Genomic DNA, 13,974 nt, shown 5'->3' with positions numbered 1-13,974 from the left:
ATTATAATGTACATACTTGCATATATTCTAAATATTTATTTTTTATTGTTTTATTTGATTTTTTCTATTTTCTATATATATTGTTGTTAGATAATGTAATATAACACCTATTTATTTATTTATTATTGTTATTTATTTAATGTCTTGTGAGCACCTTGAGTAAGAAACGAAACCAGTTTCCTCCCCGGGACCAATAAAGCATCTCTAAATGTGATTAAACTGAACAGTTGTGCCTTGAACTCCATTGTGGTGTTTTGGTGCCACCTGCAGGACATTTCAGAAACTGCGTCTTTTCCTCGGGAGCGCTTGATTTGCTACAGCGGGGAAAACGGCGAACTGTTGCTCCATTCGCGTAACGGTTGAAACGTTCAAACCTCCTCAATGGTGACGTTATATTTAACCAGCCACGTTTCATCATGCCGGCCTTAGACGGCATATATATTTCTGTGAGCTAACTACATGACTATATGACCCCATATGGGAGGTTCGCGACCCCCCAGGGTGCTGTAGTCAAAACCCAGACAGCTGAGAATCACGTGACGTGACGTGTAAGCAGCATGGCGGCGCTGAGCTGAAGTAGCACTGGACTGACACCGATAGCCTGGCTTTCGTTAGCTTCCCTTGTCACCTGCTCATTCGCAGGGCCAGGCCGAAGATGACGGCCTGAGAGAGGAGCGGTAACAAGACCGAGAGATGCAGCAACAACAACAGCGGCCACCACAGCAGCAGCAACACTCGCAGTCAAAGGCAGAAAACAGTAAAACCAAGAGCATGTTTCTGTCTCGGGCGCTGGAGAAAATCCTCTCGGATAAGGAGGTGAAGAGAAGCCAGCACAGCCAGCTGCGCAAAGCCTGTCAGGTGGCGCTGGGTGAGTGGGTTTGTTTTGTACATGGGCTCGCCGGGCCCCGTGTTTAATGCAGTGCTTCACTGAAACATTTCGGTCGTGTCTGGCTTGTTGTGGGGAGACAGGGCTGAGCTACACAGCTAGCTAGCGTCAGCGTTAGCATCTGAGTGGCCTCCATCGTCTGTTCAGCTGCCCGTTGACGTTTACAGGCTAGCTGATGTGTGTGGGCGTCACTTTTACATCTTATTGTAACCCAGCAGTGCTAACGGCCTGCCTTTCACCCCACCACCCTCACTGTCAGCGGCGGAAGGGAGACGAGCTAATAGGCAGCTGGCGTTAGCTCGTCAGGGCTAGGTTAGCGAGCTGAACAGACCAATCCCCGTGTTGTACGTAGCGCTGTCACTCAGCCAGACCGTCGGTGCTGCTCTGCACCCAGACACACAGGCTACCCAACTCCAGGATACTCTGACGTCCGTGCTTTTCCACTCAACACAATCACGGATATAGTGTTACACACGGCAGGCTGTTCACCTCGTCGTGCTATTGCTGTTTATATTTCAGCTCCAGCCCATTTGTGTGCTCCCACCTGCACATTGTTGTCGTAATAAGTACATCAGTATGTGGTTCGGTGGTATCGAGGCGTGTAAAGCTCTTGATTCTCTGGACTGGTGTAATCAGATCCGGTTAGTTGTTAGTTGATGGTGGGTTTTTTTGTTTGTTTTTTAGCACAGTGCCTCTCTCAGTCTTAATGCAGGCGATTGAGCAATTGGCAAACCAGAAGTTGTGCTTTATTATTAAGGTACAGTTAAGCTGTTTGACCACAGCGTTGACTGCAAATACAGAAATGTCACAGAGAGCTAGGCGAACAGGTCGGTGTGTTTGAGCTGCTTTGTCTGCTCTCTGCTCCGTCTGCCAGTGACACTCTCTCATTATTCATGAGACCTGCAGAACACAACACTCCTCACTGACTCCTCACTGACTCCGTCACTATAGTGTAGACTTTTTTGCGTGTGCCCCATTGTCATACTGTCTGTGTGATGTTTTGGTAAAGTCCATGCAAGGGTCAGGAACATCTCATCTTTCCCAGTGCCACAACCTCCCTGTTGCTCTATTGTGTATAAGTTGTTAAGTTGTGGACCGCAGCCCTTTTTATTTGTTGCATCCATGATTAATTAGACATGCAGTGCAAAGAGAGAGATTAGTCGCTAATACCCGTTAATAATAGCTGTTTTTAAGTGAAACACCAGAGCTTAGCTTGGTGACTACATGATTTTTTTTTTTTTTTAAAAAGCCTGAATATTATTAATACTGTGCTACATTTTGGTCCAGCAGTCATTTATACACAGTGGAGAAGAGAACTGAGCTCATGTTTTTCTGACATAAAATGAAACGTCTTACAATACTTAAAATCTATCATCACCATAACAGCGATTGGGACATTTTGTGGTGAATATTGCACAAGGTCATTTCCTCTGCGTAGCCCTGTAATATGGAGAGTTTGTGAGAGTTGAGTTTGGAAGTATTCGCTGCTACATTGTGTGAATCTAATCTATTTGGTCGGTCACATCTGGCTGAATGCACACCATTACTTACTGCATAGCCAAGGCCGCAACGCTGGGTCGCTTGGTTGTGTGTGTGTGTGTGTGTGTGTGTGTACAGCTTTGCACAGATCAATGTGGGATAAAAATTATGAAGACATTGATTCAGTGAGAACAGCTTAGATAGCAGAACAGATGGGAATGTTTATGTGGGGAATGACAGAGACCAAAGATCAGAGGGAGGCTGATCAGTTCAACCAAATGTAATTTAGAAATAAATAAATAAGGGTTGTCTCAAATTAAATCCTACATGAGTATATTTTGATTAATAACATCATTGTGTACCAGCTGAAATGCAAGGAAACGCGTCATTTTTGTCATGTCAGATTTTTGTGATTGGCCCAGTAACCCCTGGATCTAGAGTCAAATCATGTCACTGCTGTGAGCTGAAAGGGTCAAAGTTCAGACTCCAATAACATTTCCTCTCCTGTGTCTCCTCCATAGATGAAATCAAGGCAGAGCTTGAAAAACAAAAGTAAGTACTGTTATGCACACACGTTTCCACCTGAAAGAATGAATTCACAGCAGGTGATTTGTGGGGTTTTTCCCCCTTTCTTGTGACGTGAGGCAAAAAGCTGAGAAAGTAAAGTTTTCCCTGAAGCAGTCTGCTCACTGTGATTTGTGACTAAGGTGATTTGCTGCTTTTAAAACTGCTGCTTTGGAGTATATCAGCGGCCCTTCAGGTAATTTATCTGCCGCTATAGGAAAGCCCTTATCTTAATGCCATTATGCTTTTCTAAGCTTTAAAGGTAAAGCTTAAATGCTCTGTAAAAATTTGCACTATGAAAATATGACGCACAGTAAAATGTTTTACACGGCATGTTATCTATTCACATAATCCACTGGGGTTACAGTTAAGTTTCAATGGGACCTTCAGTGTGTTTCTATATGAGCCAGCAGTGTGTTTATAGCAGGCTGCTGTAATTGGGGCTTTTCCAGTTCAAACAGCTGTCTGCTCTCCTCTCACCCCTGCAGGGATGGCACAGTGGTCCCACCCAGGGCCAACTACATCGAGGCTGACAAATACGTGCTGCCCTTCGAGTTGGCCTGTCAGTCAAAGTCCCCCCGGATAGTCAGCACCTCTCTGGACTGTCTGCAGGTTAATACTCACACTCACCACACACACACACACACTGGCTTGTGCACTTTAAATAAACTATACATTTTTCTGCTTCCTTCACAACTTTCACTTTCTCACAGGAAGAATTTCTTTGGTTATAGTAACCATCTGGTGGTGGCCAGCGGTGGAGGTGAAATCTTGCTACACCTGTTCCACATGTCTAATGTGCACCTAGAACAATGGCTCTACATTCCACACGCACAATCTATCCGTTAATCTCTTCCCTAAACTACATGTTTGTGGTCACATTTGTTATAATCCATTAAGTACAACCAGTGTGCTACTTATGGGAAGAAAGTTGAGTCTTGGAGGAGCATACACACACACATCTTCCATTATTAAGGATCCCACTGCTTTTCATGTCAACACACGCCCTGTCTAGCATTCAAGTGCTACGATTGGCCAGGCGCCCAAGTTATCTGCCACAAAGGCTTTCTAACATGTAACTGTTTTAACCCAAACCAATGTTACTGAAATACACTGTAGAATAGATTGAGGATTTCATTTGTTTCTAAAGCAGGGCATGGAGTGGCACCTGGTCTTGAAAACTGATCGAAAATAACCAATTCAACAATGGCCCTGCTTACACAACAACTGCAGTTTTTGCTTTTGTTGCGGCTTGGCCTTTCATTCACATGACAACACCATTTTGGGGACCTGAAAAATGTTCAAACCGGGTTCCAGAGTGAAATCTTTTGGAAACGCTTACCATCCCTGTGTAAAGTGGCAATATGTGTTTGCTGTGAGAAACGGTGACGGCACGGCCCCACTTTGTGCATGACTATAAGGTTTTCAGGCAATAGCCATGCACCGTGCCTCCAAAATATCTGTTTATTTCAACTGGCATAATTCCCAATCACTTCTTGATCGGATGCCTTACTGTGCAGGGTCACTCTGAACATCCCCACTTCATCGTCCATCCAGACAAAATTATCTTTTTTGGAGTTACTGTTTTCTACGCAGGTGCATGCATGCTACAACCTTTTCAATTGTTTGTTCTCGACAACAAGGATATGTTAACGCAAAGGATAATGCAGTTCTCCACCGATTTTAAACACCAAGTTTAGTTAACTCATCACAGAGAGTACTACTCTCAGCCCCTGAAGACAGTTGTACGTTGTATTTTGTAGCTCTGATGGGAGCTTTCCAAAGTTTGACACAATAACCCTGATGAAGTGGGGGCAGGAGTTTGAAACACATAAGTGTTTACTGTACTGGGCAGGGAGGGTCTATTGAAGGATGCTATTGAGCTGCATTATGGGAAATGTAGCATTTCTTGACTTGACCTGTACCTGATACTAAAAGTCAGAATATTTCAGGCTCTGCGCGGTTGATTTTTGACAGTTCTTTTTAAAAATTTGTCTCTGGTAAGTTCCCAAACTTTATAAATGTGCGATACTAATTTGCCAGAAAATAAGTATTAAGTGCCCACTTGCCCACTTTAAAATGTGCCCTGAATTTCTGTTTCTCACATTCAAGCACAGCTGAAATAATCCCTAAACTAACATGTGCAGTACGATCTGTGCGTTTCACTCCACAAAATGACTCTAGATAACACAAAGACCCCAAACTCCTGAGAGAAATACACAGAATCTGCCTCTGTTGCTCTAACCTGTGCGCTGTTTCTCCCTGGTAGAAGCTCATCGCGTACGGCCACATCACAGGCAACGCCCCGGACAGCAGAACCCCGGGCAAGAGGCTGATAGACCGGCTGGTGGAAACCATCTGCAACTGCTTTCAGGGCCCGCAGACCGACGAGGGAGTCCAGCTACAGATCATAAAGGTAAGCCCAGCGCCTCACTGTACATCTGGCAGCCTTCAGATCCTCCAGCTGTCAGTGTTATTTATTTGAGAGCCAAAGAGGTGAAACATGGAGCTCTGAGACACTTCAGTCCTCCTTGCTTGAGAGCTTTCAGTCACGGTTCATAGCAGTGGAGAAAATCAGTTTCTACATGTCTCATCTTAAGTCGGGAGTGAAGAAAGGTTATATAAAATGTCTGTATAAAATATTGTCAGCCACTTAAACCCGTCATTTAATATTATGATTATACAAACATTTTTAGCTTAAAATAAAAGCGCATTCTGTTCCTAGAAATGCATTTGAAAGGTTTTTAGACTGACATCCTAAATTTGTTGTACCTTAATGTATCTAAAAGAGAAAGGATCAACTTTACATAAAGGTTCAGCCATTTACTAAATCCTAATTTTTATCACATTTATTCACATTTCCTGGTCACTTCTTTGGCTTGAAAACACGCCTTGTGTTTGCACAGTTGGTGTGATTCATAGCTGCCTCTCACTGAAGTTTCCTCTGAATGAAATACACATCCTGGTTGGTTGGAAAGGGCAAAGTCTCTCCTGTTGTAAGAAGCATGCAGTTTTATGACTGTTGACAAAAGATTTATAGGACAGATTAACAATATCTGTTTGGATAACATTGACCGCTGAAGGAGACCTGGATGTGAGCGCAGCGTTTAGTCTGACTAACACAAAACTAATATGTAAATGAATCAGCCATGTGGACATTTTTCTAAAAATCTTTCTTTAATTTGAAACTCATTTTATTTAAAATGGACAACAAGCACCAAACAATTCAGCAGCAGAGCATGAGAACCACACATTTGTGGCTTTAACGCGCCCCCTAAGTAGGGAAGTTGGGTGGTGATTCAGCAGGTGCAGCAGCAGCATCTTGTGAACAACATGTCTGTTCTGATAACTGTTGACTTCCTTTTCTCTCTGTCCAGGCCCTGCTGACGACGGTTACCTCCCCGCACATAGAGATCCACGAGGGCACGGTGCTCCTCACAGTCAGGACCTGCTACAACATCTACCTGGCCAGCCGCAACCTCATCAACCAGACCACCGCCAAGGCCACACTCACACAGATGCTCAACGTGATCTTCACGCGCATGGAGAACCAGGCTGTTAGTTCAGTTTAACTTTGTTACTGTGCATCGCTGCATTGCGTATATCCATACAGCTGACTTCACTTTTGGCTTTCTTCCCTGCACTCTGCTTTTGAATTAAATGGACTTTACAAGTTTGTCTTCCTGTACTGTACTTCAGTAGTTTTTTCAGTAAAGTCATCAAAAAATAAGATATCTGTTAAGCAATATTATATCTATACCCATACTGAACAGAAGCAGAACAGAAGCAAAACAAAGATTTCTTGGCTGCACAAGTGCAACAACATGAAGGCCAAGCTCTGTGGCTGTGGAGGTGATCGTTACAGTCACAATAATTAGCTTATGCTAACTATCTTAACATTAGCTATAAAGATGCAAACTTATGACCTTCCATAACTGTGCTAATGTTAACTAATAATAGAATTAACACAACCATGTTACTTTACACAAGGGATCTTAAATATGATTCTTTAAAATTGATTGCATTAATGAAGTTAACATTCTTGCTTTGGACCAAAAATGAAACCAGCATGGAACCACTGCCAAAAAAAAAGAAATTGGTCTTAAATGGTGTTAATAAAGTTTCTAAAGTAAATTTAACCTTTTGAAATGTGCAGAAACCATACATCTAGTTGGCAAACTGTAAACATAAAACACATGAACCCTTTTGTCGTTGAAACTCTGATAACCCTGATAAACCGCAACAGTCGATCCACTTTAGTTTCAGTGATCAGTCTGCATGCAGGCCTACAACCATAGCTACAGCGGTGGTTGCTGTGGTTGCAGTCAGAGCTGGACCTGCTGAACAACAGTGAAGACTTTGGTGATTCAGTTCCTTAAGTTGTAATTTAAATATTGTGGAAGCACAGGCTCATCACTGGGGTTTGAATTTAGGTTATGAATAATCTGTATAATAATGGACATTTTATCCTTATTATTTTTATTTCAATTCTCTAACAGCCACATTCTTTTGTATGTAACAAGTCCTCTTCTCCTTCTGCTGCCTCTGCAGGCTCTGGAGGCTCAGGAGCAGGAGAAGGACCGGCTCCGTCTGCCCCAGCAGAACCCGTCCCCAGTCCCTGGTAACCGGGGGGGCGGCTCACCCCGGTCTGACCGGACGCCTACTCCAGACCCCCAGAGTTCCCCGTCCCCAGCAGCCAGTTCTCCAGACCTCACTACAACCAGCGCCACAGGCTCCATGCCTCAACTAAGGGCCCCTGACCAGGACCAGGACCAGGACCAAGCGGCAGACACACCATCAATCAATGGGGAACCCGAGGGCAGCAATGCTCCGATGAATGGAGGAGCAGAACCGGTCACACCATCAAGAGGTATGTGTCAACTTGGGCCTCCAACTGTTTGACTTTTAACTTCCAATTTAAATGAAGCTTTGAAAATGTTTTTATTTGTTTTCCCTACAACTCTTTTAGGAGGGTCTAAACTGTGGATTTAATCTTCATGACTCTTCACACTGTTTATTTGTTTACATCAGATTCAGTTTTTGAAGATGAAGTTGTGGAGATACCTACAGCTGCTCAGCCAGTTGAGGAAGGAGACAAACCAGAGAGCAACCCAAATCCGGCAGAGTCAGAGGTGACTGAAGGAGAGGAGGGAGAGCATCAGCCAACACAGATACACAGTGGAACAGGTCTGGACCTATGTGTCTGTGCTATATTTATTATTTCTGATAAATATCAATACATTTGAAAATGAAAATGTCCATTCTGGCCTCTCCTCCAGGAGGTGAGCACCCAGCCCACCCTGTCACTGAGCAGACAGAGGTGGCTCCCCCCAGAGTCAGAACAGAGAGGGAGCAGATGAACGGCATCATCGAGGACCGCTCTTCTGTTTCCTCCACAGATATGCTGGTGAGCAGTGTTGATAGCATTAGTTATTAATGGGTCTGCAGCCTCCCCGGGTTGCCTGAGTGAAACAGAGTGGAAATAACATTTTAACTTCTAAAAAATGGATAAAGTTGAGCTTAAAGTGCTTGTGGATGCAGTATTATGTTGTGTTTTAAAGGGACAGTTCACACCAAAATAAAAACACATGTTTACTTTTTACCTGTAGTGCTATTTATTCATCTACTGTAAAACTTCAATCAATAGCCTGGGCTTTTGTTTGCTTCAGTCACTGAACTCAATCTGCCAGGCATCTATATGGGACAGGCCTTTAATTCATTTTTGCTTTAAGAGGTTTTATACATCCAAAGAATGTCTATAAAATCTTTAGGGTTTATGGAATTTGACTCAAAATGTTGTGGTGTTTTTTGTATGCTGTCAACATTTGTAAATGTGTGCACATACGCTGTTACACTTGTGTAAGTCTGCAGGCCGCCCCACCTACTAAAAATCTGTTTTGCACATTTGAGACATGCCATAAAGCTTACTTCCTTTATGTAGAAATATTCCACTTCTTTAATTTTTATCAAGAAAAACTGTCCAGCATCAACGCTGGTTAGTTCCTCTCATCAGTCACACTTCTCAGACAAGTGAGCAAGTTGAAGGTTAGTAATGCTAAGAGAGAATGCCAACTCCAGTTTTGGAATATGATAGAAAAGTAGTAAGTAGTGAAATGCATCGCTGCTACAAGAGTGTGATGAGCACAATATTAAAGAAAATTAGAAACGTTTTAAGATTCTCAACTCCAGCCTCAGGTCCTGACTGACTGCCTTTCTTTATCTGTCTCAGGATGCTGAGGCCTTGCAGGGACCCCACAGTGCCGCCCGTTTCTCTCACATCCTGCAGAAAGACGCCTTTCTGGTGTTCCGCTCTTTGTGCAAACTCTCCATGAAGCCCCTTGCTGATGGACCTCCAGACCCAAAGTGAGTGTTGATTTCAGGGCCTCTGTGGGGTCTTAAAAAGCCTTAAATCCAATAATCTGAATTTTATCCCTCAGAATGTCTTAAATATGATTTAGACAGGTCTTAAAAGTTAATAAAGTTTTCAATCTTTTAAATCTGTATTTGGGGAAAACTGCATTGATCATGCTGCAACAACTACAAAACAAGATCGACATGGAACCAATACAGACTTTCTTTATATCCTTTATATTGTTCTGCCAGTACAGATGTAAAATAGATCTTACCTTAAAAAATGTTAAATGTTAAATTTAACATGCTGTAACCTGCAAAAACTGTTATTTGTTCATATGACCATCCCTACTTCTAAACCACAATAAGTTGCATAACCAGTCCTTCTAACTCTGACCTTATCTCAGTTGGCCACATATCTTTTTACGTCACACAATGAAGATATTTTTAAAAAGTTTCCTCTAACATCCTGACATCTAGAATAATTTCATATGATGGTAACACGGAACATAAGTCATAAATCATCAACAGTCTTGCTCCTCAGGTCTTTTATGTAGCAACCTCTTTTTGTCATGCTACAGCTTGTAGAAATAAATATAGATCCCTTTGGCTTACACACTGCTTCATCTCAGTCTCCACAGGTTAACTTGCCCTTTTCCATCCTGGTGTGGCTCTGTCATCTCTAGTTACTGTAACGTTAGACCCTGAGCCGGTCAGTGTGAATAGGCCAGAGTAAACTGAGCCCGGAAGAAGCTCACAAAGAAGTCAGGCTGACCTACATTAAATAAATACAAAGATGAAACACCATTGTACCCAAGTATCTTGTGTTTCCCTCAACTTAGAGTTAACTGGAACACTATTTATTGATGGGGCATAAAGCCAAATCAATTTCTACTGAGCATGTTCCAAAAATACCTCTTCAGATGTCCATTTCCTTTTATATTTACACTCTCCTCTGCAGGTCCCATGAGTTGCGTTCCAAGATTGTCTCCCTGCAGCTGCTGCTCTCTGTGCTGCAGGGCGCAGGGCCGGTGTTTCGCACCCATGAGATGTTTGTCAACGCCATCAAACAGTATCTGTGCGTGGCGCTGTCGAAAAATGGCGTCTCCTCTGTGCCTGAGGTCTTTGAGCTCTCACTGGCTATCTTCCTCACCTTGCTCTCCCACTTCAAAGTCCACCTGAAGATGCAGATTGAGGTACAGAACATAGTTAGTTTGTCTGGCAGAGAGACTGAAGAGACAAATGTACCTGTTGTTACAATTTTAAAACTTTATTTTTGAACATGCAGTTTGATTGAAGAGTCACACTAATATTTCATTTCCTTTTCGTCCACCTTGCGTCAGGTGTTTTTCCGAGAAATCTTTCTGACTATCCTGGAGACAACGACCAGCTCCTTTGAGCACAAGTGGATGGTTATCCAGACACTAACACGCATCTGTGCAGGTACCACTGATACAAGTTTTTCTCAAACTAAAACTAACAAATAACCTAACCAATAACTAAAAAGATGCAGGTAGAAGAGTATTTTCTGTTTTCTCACAGGCTGCACTACTGATGGATTTAAACATTTTTGCTGTAGAAGCCTTAATTAATGACTGCTGTGAGCGCGAGGGACGCTCAAATCTAAACTATGACATCAATTTAATAATTTATTAGATTGAAAACTCTGTTGCCTATTTTATAATATCCAAGAGTGAACAAGCATTGAATACCAAGACATTGGTCCTGATATATCCATCCGTGCAGCTGGAAACTTGCTTTGAGCAAACGATGTAATACTTGTGATCGTAATAAATTGGAACAAGATGTGCATTTAATCTCTCTCTGTAACCTTTATGTTAATTTAACCGCATTCGATTCAGATGTGTGCTGTGTTGGAAGTGTTACAGAAATGTTACAGGTCAGACCTTGTAAGACCTTCAACGTAAAAGTGACTCATTCAGACATGAGACCACTATGAAAAATTGCCATTATATTTGCATTACAAGGTGTGTGACTGAAAGTTGTAGCTGCTTCTCATTTCTTCCCATGACTAGGCTGTAGTTGTAACCATTGCTGCTGGCACTGATCAAAAATGTCAAATTTTTTTCCTGCTCTGGTAGCATGAGTAACATGCACACCATGAGCACAACGGTGTCATAATCAAGATATCTGCTGACTGTAGAGGGCAGTTGGTGGCAGTAAAAGTAACCAGTAACATGAATATTCAAAAAATGCTTTGCAAAATGTTGATACTGAAAATAATGCATTAGCTAGTGTATCATCCTGCCATGTTGTCTTTGTCTGCTTGTGCAGCCCTGGAGTGATTCCACAGTTGTTACTTGAGTTGGCAGTGATGCATTTAACACAAAGGTCTTCAATACGTTTTACTGTTTCACCATGGTCTGCTTTTGGTAAAGATGACCCAGCATGTGAGCAGTCACCGTTAAATTCTCTATGCAGGAAAACTTCAAGTAGACATTTGAGAAGTGCTGCAAATTAAGCCATTATTGTAATTACTTCCTCAGCCAACAGTATATTATCACCCTGCTGTTATCTTAAGATTACAATTTAAAAGCTTTTGTTGTACATTTTTTTCCCACCCAAGATGCCCAGTGCGTGGTTGACATATACGTGAACTACGACTGTGACTTGAATGCCGCCAACATCTTTGAGCGCCTCGTCAACGACCTGTCAAAGATTGCTCAGGGCAGGAGTGGTCAGGAGCTTGGGATGACTCCTCTGCAGGTACACTTAAGGATTCAGTGTCACGATTGTGCAACACCATGAGAGCACAGGATTTGATTTCATCTTTCTGGTCAGAGACAAACATAACTCCTCAGTGTTTCATATTTAAGTTTCCAGTTGTAATGTGGTCAAAGTGAGGCAGAACCCTTCTGGCCATAGCTTCTAGTTGTGTCTCGTGTGTAACATCACTTACACATGGAAGTGTGTGTTCTTTAATATCCACAGGAGCTGAGCCTTCGTAAAAAGGGTTTGGAGTGTCTGGTGTCCATCCTCAAATGTATGGTGGAGTGGAGCAAAGACATGTATGTCAATCCGAACCTTCAAGCTAACCTTGGTAAGTGTGTAGTGTGCAGTAAATATGAGAACAATGTACAGGAGAGGGGGAATGTTTACACATATATGATTAATGTTCGCAGGCCAGGAGCATCCATCTGACAGTGAGGCAGGAGAGCTGAAGCTTCCAGAGCAACTGGCGGGACGTCGAGACAGCATCAGCTCGCTGGACTCCACCGTCTCCTCCAGCGTCCCGAGCTCCCAGGCGGACCATCCAGAGCAGTACGAGGTTATCAAACAGCAGAAGGACATCATCGAGCACGGCATCGAACTGTGAGGCCCTTTTTTACTCAGCCTCAGGATTTCCATTGCAATTAATTAGGATCAGTCTTTATCAATGTAACAGGTCCCTGATTGTGGAAAATGCTGGCTTATATACTTTCTGTTCCTAGTTAGAAAAGATAGAGATTTTCCTCTGATCTCTCCCCAGCTTCAACAAGAAGCCGAAGCGAGGTATCCAGTACCTGCAGGACCAGGGCATGCTGGGTACCACGGCCGAGGACATCGCCCAGTTCCTACACCAGGAGGACAGACTGGACACAGTGAGGGATTACACACAAATTTAAAATTAGATTAATTATTAACACTGTGTTCTCAAGCAACAAAAAAGTTAGTAATCCCCCAACCGCTGTACCTCTGCATTCACAGACCCAGGTGGGAGAGTACCTGGGCGAGAACATCAAGTTCAATAAAGAAGTGATGTACTGCTACGTGGACCAGTTGGACTTTTGCGGACGGGACTTTGTCTCGGCACTCAGAGCGTTCTTGGAAGGTTTCCGGTTGCCTGGCGAGGCCCAGAAGATTGACAGGCTGATGGAGAAGTTTGCTGCTCGATACCTAGAGTGCAACCAGGGGTAAGGCCCACCTTAGATTTATTGCTGCATTTTTATTTTTAGTCCCAAGAGTTCTCATTTAATCAAACACAAAACAAACATTTGAGCAGTGCAGCTGCTAACTGTTGCCCTGATATGTGTCTTACTGTTTTACAGACAGACTCTGTTTGCCAGTGCAGACACTGCCTACGTGCTGGCGTACTCCATCATTATGCTCACCACAGACCTGCACAGTCCTCAGGTGAGAACTGTGGGTTGTTTTTTGTCCTGTCACTGTCATCACCATATGGGAGCCATTATATCATTGAGGATACAACTGTGTCTTGTTGTTTTGTGGAATATTAAGGATTTTCACTTCTTTGGGCACTAAAGAGTGACCACCGCTGTTTTGTGCAAAAAAATGAAGTAAAGCAAGACTGCTAGAAAATTTGTTTTTAGTCTTGCAATATGTATTTTAAAGTATTTAGACCAAAAACAGTCCTATGTTTTAAAAGGTGGGGGGGGGGACGGATCCATGAGCTTGAATGCTTATCAGAAGCTAAAACACTCCACAGCAGTTTATAGCCCTCTGACACGGGATTTTACAACTCAGGAAAGTTACCATGATTCCACAGTTGCTTCAATTGACCACAATTGACCCTTCCTAAATCCCACCCCTTTTTTGCTCTGTGCTCCAATAACAGTTGAGCAACCCTCGATCAACTTCCTCCTTTCCTGTACTTAGATATGCTATGTATCACATCCCTGCTGTTTCAGCCTCTTTGCACTGGCTCCCAGTATAGTTTAGAATTGATTTTAATA

General features: G+C 42.9%; 1 protein-coding gene across 1 annotated transcript in view; it reads left to right on the top strand.

Moving 5' to 3' along the window:
- The first annotated feature begins 462 nt into the window (after nucleotides 1-462).
- arfgef2 (ADP-ribosylation factor guanine nucleotide-exchange factor 2 (brefeldin A-inhibited)) overlaps nucleotides 463-13,974 on the top strand; it is a 23,197-nt gene continuing 9,685 nt past the window's right edge. Inside the window, exons 1-17 of the mRNA XM_035656607.1 lie at nucleotides 463-868; nucleotides 2,887-2,917; nucleotides 3,418-3,541; nucleotides 5,199-5,345; nucleotides 6,307-6,486; nucleotides 7,481-7,799; nucleotides 7,961-8,116; nucleotides 8,209-8,336; nucleotides 9,159-9,292; nucleotides 10,242-10,476; nucleotides 10,624-10,723; nucleotides 11,868-12,007; nucleotides 12,233-12,341; nucleotides 12,424-12,613; nucleotides 12,771-12,882; nucleotides 12,989-13,194; nucleotides 13,330-13,414. Coding sequence (XP_035512500.1) covers nucleotides 694-868; nucleotides 2,887-2,917; nucleotides 3,418-3,541; nucleotides 5,199-5,345; nucleotides 6,307-6,486; nucleotides 7,481-7,799; nucleotides 7,961-8,116; nucleotides 8,209-8,336; nucleotides 9,159-9,292; nucleotides 10,242-10,476; nucleotides 10,624-10,723; nucleotides 11,868-12,007; nucleotides 12,233-12,341; nucleotides 12,424-12,613; nucleotides 12,771-12,882; nucleotides 12,989-13,194; nucleotides 13,330-13,414 — 2,571 coding nt within the window. The 5' untranslated portion in view covers nucleotides 463-693. The remainder of the gene's footprint in view (nucleotides 869-2,886; nucleotides 2,918-3,417; nucleotides 3,542-5,198; nucleotides 5,346-6,306; nucleotides 6,487-7,480; nucleotides 7,800-7,960; nucleotides 8,117-8,208; nucleotides 8,337-9,158; nucleotides 9,293-10,241; nucleotides 10,477-10,623; nucleotides 10,724-11,867; nucleotides 12,008-12,232; nucleotides 12,342-12,423; nucleotides 12,614-12,770; nucleotides 12,883-12,988; nucleotides 13,195-13,329; nucleotides 13,415-13,974) is intronic.

The sequence above is a fragment of the Morone saxatilis genome, unplaced genomic scaffold (genome assembly GCF_004916995.1).
Source record: "Morone saxatilis isolate NCDOM2014 unplaced genomic scaffold, NCSU_SB_2.0 Contig15, whole genome shotgun sequence".
Classification (NCBI taxonomy): Eukaryota; Metazoa; Chordata; class Actinopteri; family Moronidae; genus Morone; species Morone saxatilis.
Note: the sequence above shows the minus strand (reverse complement) of the source record. Positions and strands in the feature narration are given on the sequence as shown.